Here is a 16,612-nt window from a genome sequence, read left to right on the forward strand (position 1 = left end):
AACATCTTCGAGATTATAAACTCATATAGACGGAGAAGAAAAATCATTTAAGAATAGACAGTCCTCCTCAATTATGCATTCTATGAATTAACATGTTCTCAACTTGTTCCCTTCCCCTGTATACTGTCTAAAACTCTTTTATCTAATGGTAAAAAGGGTTGATAGAGACGAGTCTGAATATGGTAAATGAAATTAGAACTTGTCATTTGGTTTCAATAACTGTATGTTAGCTCTGATAATCTAAAGTTCATTATAGATGTTTAGGCACATAATTCTCTTGGCCTGCTCCTATCACCAGTAAGATATCCTTCCCTAATGTCAGTTTCTAAGGGTAAAATAATTGCTTCTAATAGTTTAAAATTATTAAATAAGGGCGCCTGGAAGACTCAGTCATTAAGCAACTGCTGCCTTCAGCTCAGGTCAGGATCCCAGGGATCTGGGACGGAGTCCTGCTTTAGGGCTCCCTGCTCAGCAGGGAGTCTGCTTTTCCCTCTCCCTCTGCCCCTCCCCTGGCTTGTACCTTCTGTCTCTGGCAAATAAATAAAATATTTTAAAAAAATAAGTAAAATTATTAAATAATAAATGACAAGTTCCTCAGCAATCAAAATATGCCCAGGCCCTTCTCACATGTTCAAGGTTAGCTACTGTGGATGCAAACAATAATTATTATTACTAATATTGTAACAATAATCATAACAATTCCTTATATTTACATGGTTTTCCTTGTTTAAAAACAATTCCATATTTTGAGTCACTCAATATTCATATGAGAAAATATTCTTCAAATAAGACTGCCTCATTTTACACATAAGACAATTCAGACCAAAAAAAGTTTAAGTGACTTGTCCCATGTCATAGGCATAAAGATACAATTATATCCCAGACAGACATAGTCCCTCCTCTTGTTAAACTATTCTAATGAGAAGTTCAGAGGAGTTGTGAGCAACCTTAACATGGTATTGAGCTAGAGTGGTACGAGTCCCCAGGACAGACAACATGAAGGACAAAGAAACAGACCTGTGGGCAGAGTGGCACCCAGAGGCAGGGAAATTCTCCTGAAGTAAATAAAATCTCATTTCGGACTTCACTGTGTTTGCTCTGAGAATATTAGTTTCTTCTCAGAATCTATCAAGTTGATTTGGGACTTCATAGAGTAAAACTGTGAAAGTCAATACCTCCTAATTAACTTTAAGCCAGTGTTTCTCACAGGACTGCTGTGGTACCAAACACATCAGTTACATGGGGTGCTTGTTAAAAGACCTGGCAGGAGCGGCGGAGGGGAAGAGGCTACTTCAGACCTAAACTTCTTGGGGTGAGATCCAAGAAAATTGCTGCTTTAACTATAAATACCTTGGGGATTTTGAAGTCAAACAGCAAAATAAAGATATTTTTGGTAGTGGCTCCAATGGCTCCTGCTTCCTGCTTCAAGAAGACTCCTCTCCTCCCTTTTTTTGGATGGGTATGGAAGAGAGTGTGTATTTGGCTATTTAGGAAAAATTATAAAAGTTATGGTTGGGATAGGAGTACTATATTGCAAGCTGTCAGTACCCCCCCCCCCCCACCCTTCGCATGCAATGTGGTTGGCTTGGAATAGGTGCTTGATAAATGTTTGTTGACTTGATCAGACACAGGTATTTTTAACTTCCATGAGTTTTGAAAGTGCTTTCTTTTAGTTTTCTGCTCCAGTCTTGCAGTGTCCAGCCAGCATTAGTAGTGTAATGGAGAAAGGGTGTGTGGATTTGGGGGAAAGACTGAATGAATTCAAACCCCTGATCCTCAACAGTTGAGAGGACCAGGTTCCTTAATCTGCCCCCATTTATAAAGAAGTAATAGAAATAACACATCCCAGAGTTTGGGAGAGTCTTAAATGAATTAACAGGTATCTATCATATATAGATATCAATGAAAATACTTTAAGTGCAAATGCTCAGAACGGCGCTTTACGCCCCAATGCAAATGCGTTCTATAATTATTCAAACCCAGGCAATACACTTTACAACTCCTTATCTGTAACAGGTCCCCTTAACAGGTCAGAATCTCGGAGCAATTACCAGCAAAAAAATGAAAGAACAAACGAACAAACGAGAAACCTGAAGCGACCCGGCCCAGGCACCGTGAGCTGCACCCTAGCGCGTTCGAAGAGGCCGGAAGGGGTGCAGTAGTGGTCTCTCCCCGCCTGGTTTGCGGCACGTGGTCCGCTCGGGCGGGAGCTTCGCGACATTGGGGGAGGGGAGCGGCGTGGGACGACACGGAGGGGGTCTCGGCGGCCAAGGCTACGGTTGGGAAGACGCCACTGCGCAGGCTCCGGATAGGCGCAACCACCGCGCGAAGATCCAGAGGGGGGGAGCGTTCACTCTGCTCTGCGCTCCTTCTATCTACTTGCGGAGCAACAGACTAACCATTTCTTTCGTTTCACGACTGCAGCTGGCGTCGCCCTCTGCAAGTGCTCATCGACATAAGGCCTCTTATCTCAAGACTGAAGAGACTCATTTTCTAGTCGGATCCCTCTGTCCCCTGTAAAGGCCACAGTGGACACGTCCCACCTCCCCTCGGCCTCCAGAGGTGGTTTGGCTGCCCCCTCCCCCTCCCCAGTGTCGCGAGTTGGCGCCGCTGCCACCCCCCGCTCCGAGCTCTCGGCCCCTCGGCCGGGCGGTACCGAGTCCTCCCGGCGTCCCCTACTCTCCTCCCTCCGGCCAGCCCTTCCCTGCGGGACTGCCACCCCCACCTTCGCTCCAGCCCTTTTCTCTCCCCGCCGAGCCGCGGCGGCAGCAGCAGCAGGAGGAGGAGCCGGAGCCGGGAGGCGGCGGTGGCCGGGGAGCCCATGGCGTACAGTCAGGGAGGCGGCAAGAAGAAAGTCTGCTACTACTATGATGGTGAGAGGCCCAGCCAGCAGGAGGCTGGGTGGGCAGGGCTGGGGATCCAGGCCCGGAGCCGCGCCGGCTTCCGCGGCCGCCGACGCGAGTGGGCGCCGGTGCTGAGGGGTGGGAAGGAGGAGGGACCGGTGTCTGGCCGCATCTTAACCCATTCCCGACCCGACGCCATCAGGGGGAGCCCCTCCGCGGCGAGCGGCCCCCGCGGGTCCTGCGGCGGGAGCCAGGTGGACGCCCCCTTTTCTCTCCTGCCGCTCTCCCTTCTGCAGTACGGTCCGCCGCCCCGAGGGCGGCCGCCTGTGGGACGGTGCCGGCCTACCCCGCCTTCGTGGAGGTGGCCAAGGGGATGGCCTGCCCTCTCCCTTTTGCTCGCCACTTACTGGGGCGGAGGTGTGGGGTGCCCTGCTTCGGCTCCGACCCCTCCCCCCCCCCATCAAAATATCTACCCCGGCCCGGACTTCACACAAAGCCCCGCGGCCGCGAGAGCCCCGCCCCCAACTCCCTCTTCCCCCTCCCCCCCGTCACAGTTCGCTCCCGCCCCGCCCCTCCCTTCCTCTCGGTCTCCGGCTGGCCGGCTGCCTCTGCTCCTTTCTCCGCCTCCAGCTTCAGCCGGGACCCCTCGACCGGATCGGTCCTGGCGAGCAGTTACCGAGGGTGGGGGCCTACGTCCGCCTTGGGACACACTGACTCTGCGGGTTCGCCCGGGCTCCATCACTCTCCTTTGTTCGCCGGGTTCTTTGAGCGCCACTTTCTCAGGATTCAAATGAAAAGGCTTCACTTCCTCGATAAAAAATGGGGTTTTCGAGTTTGAGGTAGTTAGTCTTCGCGGGAAATGTGACGGTGTTAGGGAAACGTGGAGCTGTTACTGCTTGTGTCGCAAATCAGTCTCGATGGGTCCTGGCTTGCCTCTGTGAGAGGCGGTTACCACCCACTTCTTTGTTGCTCTTTGTTCGATCAGGAAATAGACCCTACTTTGGAGGTTTAGGAGAGCATGGGCATCTTGTTTGTGAAAGCTGTTGCTAGGTGTTGGGAGTTTTGGTGTAGGAAAACTTTAAGGAGTAATGCAGAAGTACTGAATAATCAGGTAAGCTTGAGCTTGCGGTGCAGAAATTATGAAAGATAATGTAATTCTAGGGGTTCTCTGATTTGAAAGTTGAGCAGTAACATTAAATCTCTTGAATCCTGTTTCCTGTGGAAATGCAGTAGTAACCTGTTTTTGCAGATTTCACAAAGACATTAATTTGGTAAATAGTTTTTACTGGGTTACTCTCGAGAGAAGGTTTTCGAAAATTTTTCTAAGAACCTAGGCTCAATGACCTGCAAGTCCTATTTGGTCTGTTTGAAGCAATACACATCTTGGAAGATGTTTCCTACATATGGTGTATTATCTCTATATTACAAAACCTTAGGTGGAAAGACCTTAGAGGTCTAGGTCAGAGTAAATCTGATTTTAATTTGAAAATGGCCATACCATATTACTTCAGTTAACAAAGATGAATCTTTTAATGCCTGACTGTAAAATGAGCACCTGTGTCATTTGTGGAAGAACCTAAAATCAGACAGAAGAAATCTGAATTGTTTGGTATTTAATGGCGGTACTAAATAGTTTACAGCTATATTTTAAAAATATTTTTTGAGAGCACTACATACATGTGTAATATAAATCACAATTATGCCGTCCTGGAGGACTAAAGAGTACATTTTAATATGAATTATATTTGGTAAAGTCATTCTTTTAAGTTCTCATGCATATTTTGAGACTGGTAAAATCCAAGCCCTGCATTCCCTGACCAAATTGAAAAGTAAATAACTGGATGTTTGAGTTAATTTTTTAAAAAGATGCTGTTCTTAATGTTTAGAGACTTGTTCTTGTCAGGTTGGGGTAAAAGAAAGGTTAAGAAGTTGGGGAGTCTGGTGCTAGGGCTCTTCCTACAGCTGTTGGTTGCTGTTGATAGTGATAGGCTCTGATGAAGTAAGCTGCTTGTAACTTGTTGTTACCAGACTTGAATTGTAGAACCCAGGGGGTACACTTAAGTAGTAGTTTTATGAATAGCTGTTTGTTTCTGGGCCTCTTTATGATGAGCCTTTGCTGAGGGAATGGAATGCCTAGGGCAGGAAATGGACTTGATAGGTAGAGTGGAAATATCCAAGTCCAGTGATTGTCACTTAATACTTAACTCTAGACCATTCAGATGCTTTATGGATGGCCAGCAGTAAATCTTTCATTGGATTTCTTTGGAAATCTTTCATTAGGTTATATGCCTTTTGTCTAAGGCTCATGCCTCATTTTCAGAATGGAATTCTTAGTTGTTTTCATTTGGACTATTCTTTGGGTTTCGGGGGGCTAATAAAATTGTTTTGTAGAAATTATTAAATGGGTTGGGTATCATTATGCCAATTATTAGTATGTTATAGTATATATACCTAACTGAACAATTCTAAAAGCTTACATTTTCATTACCTAAAAAAACCCTGTTTTGTCATCTTAAAAAGGGAGTGGTATTTTTTCTTTTTGGCGGGGGTGGGGAGGAGTAGATGTAAGTAAAGCAGTTTCTGCACCAAACAATTTGGAGATTTGAAGGTAAACAATGTGGATTGGGTTAGAACTAAAAATCTGCTAGCCTAGGGCACCTGGGTGACTCAGTTGGTTAAGTGGCTGCCTTCCCCTAAGTACATGATCCCAGGGTCCTGGGATGGAGTCCCACCCACATCTGGCTCCCTGCTCAGCAGGGAGCCTGCTTTTCCCTCTGCCTGTCTTTTCCTCTGCTGTACTCTCTGTCAAATAAATAAATAAATAAAATCTTTTAAAAAGGTAAAATAAAAACCTGCTAGCTTACTAAATTATTTTGTTTTAACTTGATAAAGTAGGAAAAGGTTAAATACAGGAATGAAATAGTGGGTTCTGTAACCATCCTACCTTTAGGCTTAGTGGGACCATTAGGCATACTCTTGGCACCACAGAATATTTAGCAAATGAAAGGAACGTCTAAAGACATGTATTCTTCTCTGCATGCTTTAACAGTGTGCAGTATTAAACTCTTTAGATGACTGGAATGCTGGTTCCAGCTGAACCTTCCGGCCTTGATGGATGGGGAGGTATCCTTAAATCTTTGAGGAAAGTAAGAGAAGTTCACTTTTCTTACTTGTAGATATTTAACCTATATCCCCACAAAGTTTTCAAAAATTTATTTGAAAATCTTGGTCATCTTTTATATATTGCACGATTATTGGTACTCTGTAAAATGATATGCCTAGTGGCTGAGATACCTTCTGACTATAAAATGATGTGAATTCTGTACTTAAATGTAAGTGGCAAACCAACTGTCTTAGTCCCATATTACAGTACTCAAAATTGTAATATTTTATCTAGGGGGTGCCTGGGTGGAGTAGTCCCTTAAGTGTCAGACTCCTGAATTCAGCTCAGGTCGTGATCCTCAGGGCCTTGATGGAGCCCTGCATCTGGCTCTGTGCTTATTAGCACACAGTCTGCTGGAGATTGTCCCTCTCCCTCTGGCCCTTCTTTGCTCCTTTCGTGCTCTCTCTCACACATAAATAAAATCTTTATTAAAAAATAATTTAATATTTTATCTAGAAATGTTAAGTGTACTTTATTTTGAATTAAGCTTTAGGCCAATCACATTTAGTGCCTGTTTTATAATGTATACAATATAGGGTTGTATATAAACATAATTTACATAATTGTACAGATATTGCTCTGTGCTCTTGTTTTTTCCTCTTTGGATAGAGTGCATCAAAATGTTTGGAAACCAGGGGCGCCTGGGTGGCTCAGTGGGTTAAGCCGCTGCCTTCGGCTCAGGTCATGATCTCAGGGTCCTGGGATCGAGTCCTGCATCGGTCTCTCTGCTCAGCAGCAAGCCTGCTTCCCTCTCTCTCTCTCTGCCTGCCTCTCTGTCTACTTGTGATCTCTCTCTGTCAAATAAATAAATAAAATTTAGAAAAAAAAATGTTTGGAAACCAGTGGTGCAGTGAAAAACACTCAACACTATTCAAAGAATATAAAAGTTACCAAGATCATACCTCCCAGTATACCCGTAGTTTAGGAGATTATAAGAATTTATTTGGCAGCCAACTAATTGACAGATTTTCTTAGACCTTTATTTGTAACAGCGGTGCCAAAGTCTTTTGATAGATAGCCTATAATAAAATTGCTTGTGTTCTTAGCTGTAGTGTAAATATCATCCATAAAATAGGTATCATTTCGTCCAAAATAGGTAATTAGCAAATCAGAGTGCTGAATGAATTACAGCAGCAGGTCATAAATACCGGAATTTTAAGATTTTATTTATTTGAGAGAGCGCGAGCAAGCAAGTGGGGCAGAAGGAGCAGAGGGAGAGGGACAAGTAGATTCCACACTGAGCACAGAGTCCTTTGTGCCAATAGTCTTAATCACCATCATTGTTTAAACATAGGGTGTAATTCTCAAATAAAAGAGCTTTTCTTATATTTGGGTCCTCTTCCTCAGCTATACTTCACTGTTCATTTCCTTCAGATTTCACCTAATCAGACTTTTCCCCTGTTACCTTAGTGCTGATTATTGCTTTTCTCCTTACCATTTGTACTGTTATCCTATTTCTAACACGAAATTTTGTCCTCTTCACTAGCATATAAGTTTGAGGACAGAGTCTGTTTTGCTTACAACTGTATCTCTACCATCTAACTAAAAATAAAAGATTTTTTGAATTATTGGTAAATAAATGATTTGTACCTTATCTTTATGGATCGAGCACTTTTATATACACTCTCTGCTCCTTACAACCACTCTGAGTTACAGACAGGTAGGATCAGTGGCATTTTGTCTGTTTTACAGATGAAAATAGATTAGTATCTCTGTTTGACCTCAGTCCACTCCTTATCCTTTACCATACTGACTGGTTTTAATGTTCAAGAAGAGGTCAGTATCTTGCACCTAAAGATTTTTCTTCTTTCTTTTGGTGACACAAGAGTGGAACTCCTTCCACTGATATAAAAAAGAAGTATTAAGTAATTATTTTTTTCCTAACAAAAACTTGTAAATGCTTCAGTTGACAAATGCTTAAGGAAGTAGATGGAGCTGGTAACCTCTTAGGGAATGATAATAGCATTGAAACACAGATGAGATCAGATTTAGAAGTTAAAGTATAAAGGGGCACCTGGGTGCCTCAGTTGATTGTGTCTGCCTTGTGGCTCAGGGTCCTGGGATCAAGTCCCACATCGGACTCCCTGCTCAGCGGAGAGCCTGCTTTTCCCTCTCCCCCACCCCTGCTCGTGCTTTCTCTTGCTATCTTTCAAATAAATAAAATATTTTTTAAAAAGTTAGAAGTATAAGGATGTTTGTGCTGGCTAATAAGATTTACTCTAATAAGTTAGTTTATACTTGGTCATGAAATCAACTTCGGGTTTATCTTTGAGGAAAGTAAGTGGGGATTAAAGTCCCTACTGTGTGCCAGGTAGACAAAAGATTATTTAAGTCCTAAGAAGGAAATAAACTGTATGCTAGATAGTAAGAGTGGGGACCTTTGTAGTGTGTTCAAGACAAGGAAGGCCTGAAGGAAAAGAATGGGCCAGCCTTCAAAGAGTTGTCCTGTAAGATACTGCAAACTACAAAGGCCACGTAGTTAGGATTTGGCACATTAAACAAAAAGGAAGACATGGGGAACAATGGGATGCCAGGCTAAGTAAAGGGCCAGACCACAAAAACTTTGTAGTAAGAGATTTCAACTTGGTTCAGGGAGTAGAAAACCACTGAAGGATTTTTAAATAGAACTCCGGTGGAGAAAGGATGGTGAAGAGTGATGCATGTTGGTCCACATAGAATACAATGGTTGTGGCCAACAGACATTGACACACTGAGGTGAGGTTTTGGGAGTACAACAGATAGAACTTGCTGATGGATTAGAAATGGAACTGCAGGTGGTTGATGGTGGTACAGAATAAAGGGTGACAGCTCCTCTCAAGTTTAAGGATTGAACAGTTAGGTGACTTATTGCAGAGAGAAGAGGATTTTTAGGGCATCACGCTTGTTCACTGACTAATCCAGCACCTGATAGTGTGGCGCACAACAGTCTCTTAATTTGTTAAATGAATGAATGAACGTGAAAAACTCTGATAGTTAAAGATTGGTGCAGAGTGGCTCTGCAGTAGGAATACAGTCCAGGACAGTGGTGTTACGGAAGCCAGTGGCCAGAGTGTTTAAGCTGGTAGTGGACCAAGTAAGTAATGTGTGGAAGGTAAAAAGAATACTATAGCGTTTTCTTGCTTCCTTGGGTCCCCCCCCCCTTTCTGGATAATTTTTGTAGTCTGCTTATCTTTTAAGGGGAAAGGCACATTTTACAATCTTAAAATTCAGAATTATCTGAAAGTGGGAAGAAAAATCTGTAACTCATTTGGAATTGAAAGCTTAATCTGAATTCATATTTATAGTCTTCTGCTTACTGTGAATATTCACACATTTTTGCTGCAAAAATATTAATGTTTGATTATAGAACCCTGTGCAGACCCCAGGGTACCACTTAATATACAGCAGATGTAACATACTACATTTATAAAACCTGAAAAAAAACTTAAAATACATCTAGTTCCAAGTACTTTGGATAAGATAGTATAGACCTTAGTAGCCATTTCATTCTGATAGCTTCTTTTGAAGAGTGAGCAATTTCTAAAATTTTGCAGGTACCTAATTCTCTATGATAACTAATTCACATTGACAGTTAAAGTTTGTTGTATTCGAGGAACCACCTTGCGCTAATTTTTCTGGATGTATTTGCTTCATTGGTAATGCATTTTTGTGTATTTTGATAAAAATCAAGATAACATTTAAAATGCCCAACTTACCTTACTAACCATTTAAATCGTGAATGGAATGTATAGGTTCTTAAACTAAGAAAAGAAATTTAAGAAGTGGATAGCTACAGAGCAGCTTGTAGAGAATTTTGAGATACGGGATTAAGCCAGAAAATGTTGGGAGAGGTTTCTTTTATAACCCCCTTATATTTTGAGGGAATTCTTGATAAATGAAATAGCACTTATCTTTGGCTTGGCTCCTCTTATGGACACGTGTCATTTAGGAAATGCATATATTTTTGATGGGCCTGGGACCATTAATTATAGCAGAGAAACTTGTTGAAAGCTGTATATATTCATACAAAATTTGAAGACTCAATTGGTTTTTAAAAAAATGAGTTACTTTCATGAATTGAATAGGTAGTTATATTCATTTTCTCTAAAAGAACAAAGATCCTAAACCTTGATTAAAATATTTGTATTACATATTGCGTCCTTTTCTTACTAGGCTTTCGCTTTCCTAGTATCTATCAAGATTATCTGCATTGCTCTGCATGTGTTTGCATCTAGCTCTTCTGGCTTGCTCCTTAGGTTACTTTGGCAGTGTTACCTGACTCAGCTGCATCTCACCTTTCTTCACTATAGGAACAATAGTAATAATACCTACATCATAGGGTTAATTGAGAAGATAAACAGATAATACATGTAAAGTGCTTAGAGTAGAATCTTCTAGTGAACACTCAGTAAATATTAATTACTGCTGCTGCTGTTCTTTTTTTTTTTTTTTTTAAACAGGCTTGCTGAGAAATTCCAACTGTAGTCTCCCTTCTGTAGGTTGTCATCTTTCATATTCTATTATTTGTGGCTTCCCACTGGATTCTCAGTATGTCTATAACTAGAATATTTGGTCTTAAAGTGTAGTAGATATTAGAGACATTCCCTGTTACTAGTAAATCTTACACAGGGGTATTTGGAAGTTCTGTGAAGATAGTTTCTTTATTCCAACTCTTGTGATTTCTTCTGGTAGTAATGATAACTTAGAAATACCTCCCTGGCATTAACTTGGGTACATGATGCCTTGTAATTCTAGTGGGCTTTCTATACCTTAAGAATTTGAAACCCGCTGCTTTCAAGGAACTATGTGTAGTGCCATCCATGTAGAGAGGAGCTTTGCAGCCGATCCTCTTACAGGTCGCTTGTTTCACCCATAGCCTCTGGACTGCGGTAAATGCAGGGGAATGTATTGTCTTAGTCTTGCCATTGGCTCTTGTTTTGAGAAAGGTGGCTTTCCCTTAAAATGTATATATTGTTTTCAGAAGAGAGTTTGTGTTGGAAATGAAGAATTAAGTAAATTAGTGGTATACCAACAAACTCAAGCAGTGATGATAATTAGAAATAGGTAAGTTATGAAATAGGAATATTCATCCTGGACTATTATCAAATATATGGAAGAGAGGGAAACAGTTTTGAGTTCTCAGTTTCTATTAAACAAAAAAAAAAAAAGGGGTGTATTTAGGCAGGATTTTGAAAGATTTTTTTTGATCCTGATGGTGGGGAGATGACATTCTTTATACCTCACTTTTATATCAACTTGTAGTGAAAGGATTAATATCAAGTCATTAAAATCAGCTTGACCTAATAAAATCTTGGAATTACTTGTTTAAAGACTAGAATTAATACTAATGGTAATTTCTAATTTAATACAGGTTGTTGCAGAAAGTGCTTGTTACATTTAAAAAACAGTATATTTTTAAGGGTTTCCTTAATATTACTTTATAAAAGCACAGGGTCTTTACCTAAAAGTATTGATTTCATTGAAATTCGATAGATGAAAATTTGGTTTAAAACAGTAGTATATAAGATGTCATAGAAAGATAGGCTGGCAGTTATAACTTTTAATCTTGAAGAATGAGACAAAATATCCTTACTATCTTAAATGTCATGAGTGTGTCTTACCAGAGCAAAACTTTATTTAGGATCTAAGTTTCATTTACCAAAAATTTCCTCTAAAGACTGTGATGGATGTGTGGAATGTTTTAACCCCCATAATTCCAACTGTAAAGAATTTCTGGGATGCCAGTAAATGTTCAAGAAACAATATTTGCTCAAAAATTTTTAAATAGCAACAAGTGAAACTCAGAATTTACTTTAGGCATCTGAATTTGCCCATAAATATGAAAAAATTTATCAATTTAAGTAACTAAAACTACTTTTGTAAGTGTCTATAGAGTATTTTATTAGGGTTAATACGAAATTTTGGTAAACTGAAAATCAGAAAAGCTTGCTTGCTTTAATTTATAAATAAACATATATATTAATGGAGTTATCACATGTAAATGTGTACACAGTATCTTGGTTTTCTAATACAGTTTGAAAGTTGAAAAATCTAAAATCATTTAAGGTTTTAAATCTTATTTAGGTGGTAAGTGCCTTCTAATGATGGCTATACATAAATTTAAATTGTTGTGAAGATGCTCTTATCTGTATTGTTCAGTTTGTGTTTTTTCTATTTTAGGTGATATTGGAAATTATTATTATGGACAGGGTCATCCCATGAAACCTCATAGAATCCGCATGACCCATAACTTGCTGCTAAATTATGGCTTATATAGAAAAATGGAAATATATGTGAGTATACCTTTTGATAAATACACAGCAGTGTTTTTTTTTCTTAATCTGCTTTGAAACTTGTTTCTTGCTGCTTTTGAAGTGCATGTAGCACATGATATTTTCTGGAAGAAAACAAAATCCTCTTTTTGTTTTACTCTTCAGAGGAAACTGAGAGTGTGGAAGCTATGACCTCTCTTGTCCCTCTTCCTCAACCATTTTTAAAGTTTCTCATACCCCATCTTTTCACATTCTAGAGAACCAGCTCAGTTTAGCATACTAAATATCTTTGTTAAAGTAGTGGTTGACCTGGCTGTGCTGCTGAAGAGTTGACCTGGGTAGTTATTACGAGAAAGAACTATGTAGAAAGTTCTACAGATACTTACTGGCATATAGGACAGTGTGTTAGTGATCATGCACAGTACAGCTAACATTTAGGATACAACCGCCTTAAATGTTTTTGCACTGATGGAATTATATATTAACTTTGGGATGGATAATGGATATTGGTGGGGAGACCTTAGCTTCCCTGTTTTGTTTTTTTGTTTTGTTTTGTTTTGCTTTGTTTTTAAACACAAGAGAAAAGACTCGAAGCAGTTAACAATACTGAGTGTCTATGAGTTACTTTCTTTCAAATATAAACATTTACAGAAGAGGAGTTGGATAAATCTTCCTGGAAACCTGGGAGAAGTATGTCATAAATGAAATTGAGCTCTTGGGAACAAGAATAATTAGGATAGGCAAAGGAAAGGAAGAGTGATTGTGGTCAAAGACTTATAATTGAGAATGAATTTCATTCTCACTGGATATAGAACAGGTTTATGATGGGAAAAGTGAAAGTAGTTTCTGAACACAGATTCAACTTTGTAAGTGTTGATTTCTACTAAAATAGTAGGAGTAATATATAGTTGGAGTCAGACCTGTGTAATGCTTTTAAAGGAGTAGGAATTGGCTTTGAAATTGATTAGTTTTCTAAAACAAACGTATAAATTTGGATTAGCTTTGGAATTTATTTTGTTCTGGCAGACCTAGTTCTTTTGAGAGGACTGTTAGGGGAAATCGTATACTTTGTGTTGGTAACTCTGATATAACCAGTTGTAGTTCCACAATTCTGACTTATGTTTTTCTTCACAGAGGCCCCATAAAGCCACTGCTGAAGAAATGACAAAGTACCACAGTGATGAGTACATCAAATTTCTACGTTCAATAAGACCAGATAACATGTCTGAGTATAGTAAGCAGATGCAGAGATGTACGTTTCTGTGTTAAAAGTATATATTAGTATTTATAAGTATAAATGACTATTTTTAGAAGCATATAATTAGAGTTATCCAAATCTAGGTATTCTGCCTGATCTAAAATACTTTTTTAAATTAGTTGTTGGTTTGAAAAGTCAGTGTAAAAATATTAAAGCTACTTTATCTTTAAAAAAATTTTTTTTAAGATTTTATTTATTTATTTGACAGATAAGAGAGAGTACAAGCAAAGGGAGCAGCAGGCAGTTCCTGCTGAGCAGGAAGCCTTGATGCAGGGCTCCATCCTAGGACCCTGAGATCATGACCTGAGCTGAAGGCAGATGCTTAACCAACTGAGCCACCTAGGTGCGCCCCATAGAGCTATTTTAAATAACAACAACAACAAAAGGGGTGCTTCCTCTGCTCAGTTGGTTAAGCTTCTGACTCTTGATTTCACTTTAGGTCATGATCCTCAGGGTCTTGAGATGTAGAGCCCTGCATCAGGCTCTGCACTCAGCACAGAGTCCACTTGAGATTTTCTCTTTCCCTCAAATAAATAAAGAAATAAAATCTTTAAAAAAACCGAAATCTACCTGAAGCCTATTGGTCTGCCAAACTGCCAAAAAGCTATTTGGATGTTCCTCTGTTCTTTGTTTTTGTCCCTTTTTAACTTTGGGATAATGGATATTGGTGAGGAGACCTTACTTGCCTGCTTTAAAAAATAAATAAATAAATAAATAAATAAATAATAATTCAGTTGACCTTAGCCTGGTATACATATTTCTCATTTTCTATTTGTGTGCTTTAGTTAATGTGGACTGTAATATATAATCTGTTCCTTCCCTTTGTGAGTGAAGCTTTTGATTTTCTTCTATATGTATTATTTTATATAGATAAAAAGTATTTTATTATTAGCAGTGGTTGGCTAGAAAGTGGAATGCGAAGTGTCATACTAAAATGTTTGGAACAAGAGTTTTTTGAAAGCTTGATATTAAAGTTCATTCTCATCAGTGTTTCTGTTCTGTGGAGTAAACTATAGTCTTCAGTGATGATTTTTTTAAAAAGAACAATTTTAATAATACTGAAGTGTAGTTGCTAGACATTGTTAACATTTATAGAACTTTGTATGCATTTCTACTATAGATTATTTCATTTACTCAGTAAAATGCTATAATGTAAATAGAACATATTATTTGTCCCTGGTTTTTTGATGGAGAATCAGGCTTAGAGTAAAAGTTACGGGTAGACTGGGCAAATGAATTAACAGGATTGATTTACTACATAATTATATTAAGATTATGATTATATCTGAGCAGTAAGAAACTCAAATGCATTGTTATAGTGCTAATAAATTATGAGTATACAAGGTTGTGTAAACTAATTATCCTTATTTTTTTAAATGTTGTAATTGGGGGTGGGAAGAGGCTGAGAATGGGTCATGTACATAAGTCCTTTTATCCTGTCAGTACTAAGGAACTAAATATATTGTGATGTGTCATGGATCTGTATGTGTTGTTTCCTTGTGCTTTATATACCCCTTCTTTCTCTGTCTTGGCTGTTATGAACCTAGTTAATTCTTACCATCCTTTAAGATTGGGTAGGCAACCAGCTGCTTTATTTTTTTTTTTAGTACTCATTAAAATACATTTCAAAGTTAATGGATGTTCTGTGCATTGAGGAATTTTTTAGAGAAAGTGAATCCTAAAAGGATTAAAGGTGCTTAAATTTTTTAGAATCCTGATTAATTTATTGTACATTTAAGGAGAAATGCCTTAAATTTAAGTGCATGTTTTAATTAAATAAATGCCTTTTATATTTTGATGGCTATTAATTTTTTTAGTAATAGAGCAAAGATGTTTTACAAATAATCCTGGTAAGGTTTGGTGGTGGTCTTTCGTACGTAACACTTCAATTACCTTGGGTAAAATGACAAATTATTTTTAAATATCAAAGTTTAGATTTCTTCTATGATGTGTGTTCAGTGGTTGAAAGAAGTAGTTTTTGGAAGGAAACCTTTAATTCATAGAGTGGATTCTAACTGAAATCCGTCTTTCACAGTTAATGTTGGAGAGGATTGTCCAGTATTTGATGGACTCTTTGAGTTTTGTCAGCTCTCAACTGGTGGTTCAGTTGGTAAGTGTCCTGATTCAGTTCTAAAAGTTGATTTGAATTTGGTATGTAACTTTTGGGTTATTTGTTTAAAGCCGAAGTTTCTAGCGGTAGTGAATTTTGAAAACAAAATTTTGAATTTTGAAAGCAAAAAGTAGTCTGTATGTTTATAGTAGTACAGTTGTCTTTAAAAATCCACGTTTGGGGCACCTGACTGGCTCAGTTGGTAGAGAACGTGCCTTGATCTGGGAGTTGTGAGATCAAACCTCACACTGGGCATAGAGCTCACTTTAAAAAAAATAAATAAATAAAAGTAATTACCTTCTTTCTTTAAAAATAAATAAACCCCATGCTTTATGATCGTAGTAACTTGAACTTTTTGTTTCTTATTTTTGTTGTATTTTCATATAGAGATTTCTCTCCTCTATCTCTCTTGTAGCTACCAGTTTCTGTATATACTCTTATTTAAATCAGAACACAGCTGTAGGATAACATTTAAGAAAAAACTGTTGTCGGTGTCCCAGATGATGAGCCTTATCTTTTTGTAATTTTAAACTCTTTTACTTGTACATGGCATTCTCTTTCCTGTAGGGCTTTTGTCTAGTTATATTAATTTTTTTTTATCTTAAACTTTCGAGTCTACCCTGTCTTGTCTTTTAGCTGGGGCTGTGAAGTTAAATCGACAACAGACTGATATGGCTGTTAACTGGGCTGGAGGGTTACATCATGCTAAGAAATCAGAAGCATCAGGATTCTGTTACGTTAATGATATCGTACTTGCCATCCTTGAATTACTAAAGTAAGTTAATTTATGTTGATATGGTATGAAAAAATTTTAATTAAAACCATAGAAATCTGTAACTTCTAAAAAATATCAAGGAAACAATGTAGGTTAAAAATAGTTCAGAGATGAGCCGCCTTCATTACAAACCATTGTAGAAGTACAGGACATTTCCCCATTCCTTGGATTAATAAGAATGAGAAATGCATATACGTGTTTAAAATTCCCAT

At 38.8% G+C, this 16,612-nt stretch overlaps 1 protein-coding gene across 1 annotated transcript in view; it reads left to right on the top strand.

The window, feature by feature from the left end:
• Nucleotides 1-2,562: 2,562 nt before the first annotated feature.
• Nucleotides 2,563-16,612, top strand: part of HDAC2 (histone deacetylase 2) — a 30,058-nt gene continuing 16,008 nt past the window's right edge. The window contains exons 1-5 of the mRNA XM_046005910.1: nucleotides 2,563-2,873; nucleotides 12,166-12,278; nucleotides 13,392-13,509; nucleotides 15,551-15,625; nucleotides 16,262-16,400. Coding sequence (XP_045861866.1) covers nucleotides 2,822-2,873; nucleotides 12,166-12,278; nucleotides 13,392-13,509; nucleotides 15,551-15,625; nucleotides 16,262-16,400 — 497 coding nt within the window. The 5' untranslated portion in view covers nucleotides 2,563-2,821. The remainder of the gene's footprint in view (nucleotides 2,874-12,165; nucleotides 12,279-13,391; nucleotides 13,510-15,550; nucleotides 15,626-16,261; nucleotides 16,401-16,612) is intronic.

The sequence above is a fragment of the Meles meles genome, chromosome 5 (genome assembly GCF_922984935.1).
Source record: "Meles meles chromosome 5, mMelMel3.1 paternal haplotype, whole genome shotgun sequence".
NCBI lineage: Eukaryota > Metazoa > Chordata > Mammalia > Carnivora > Mustelidae > Meles > Meles meles.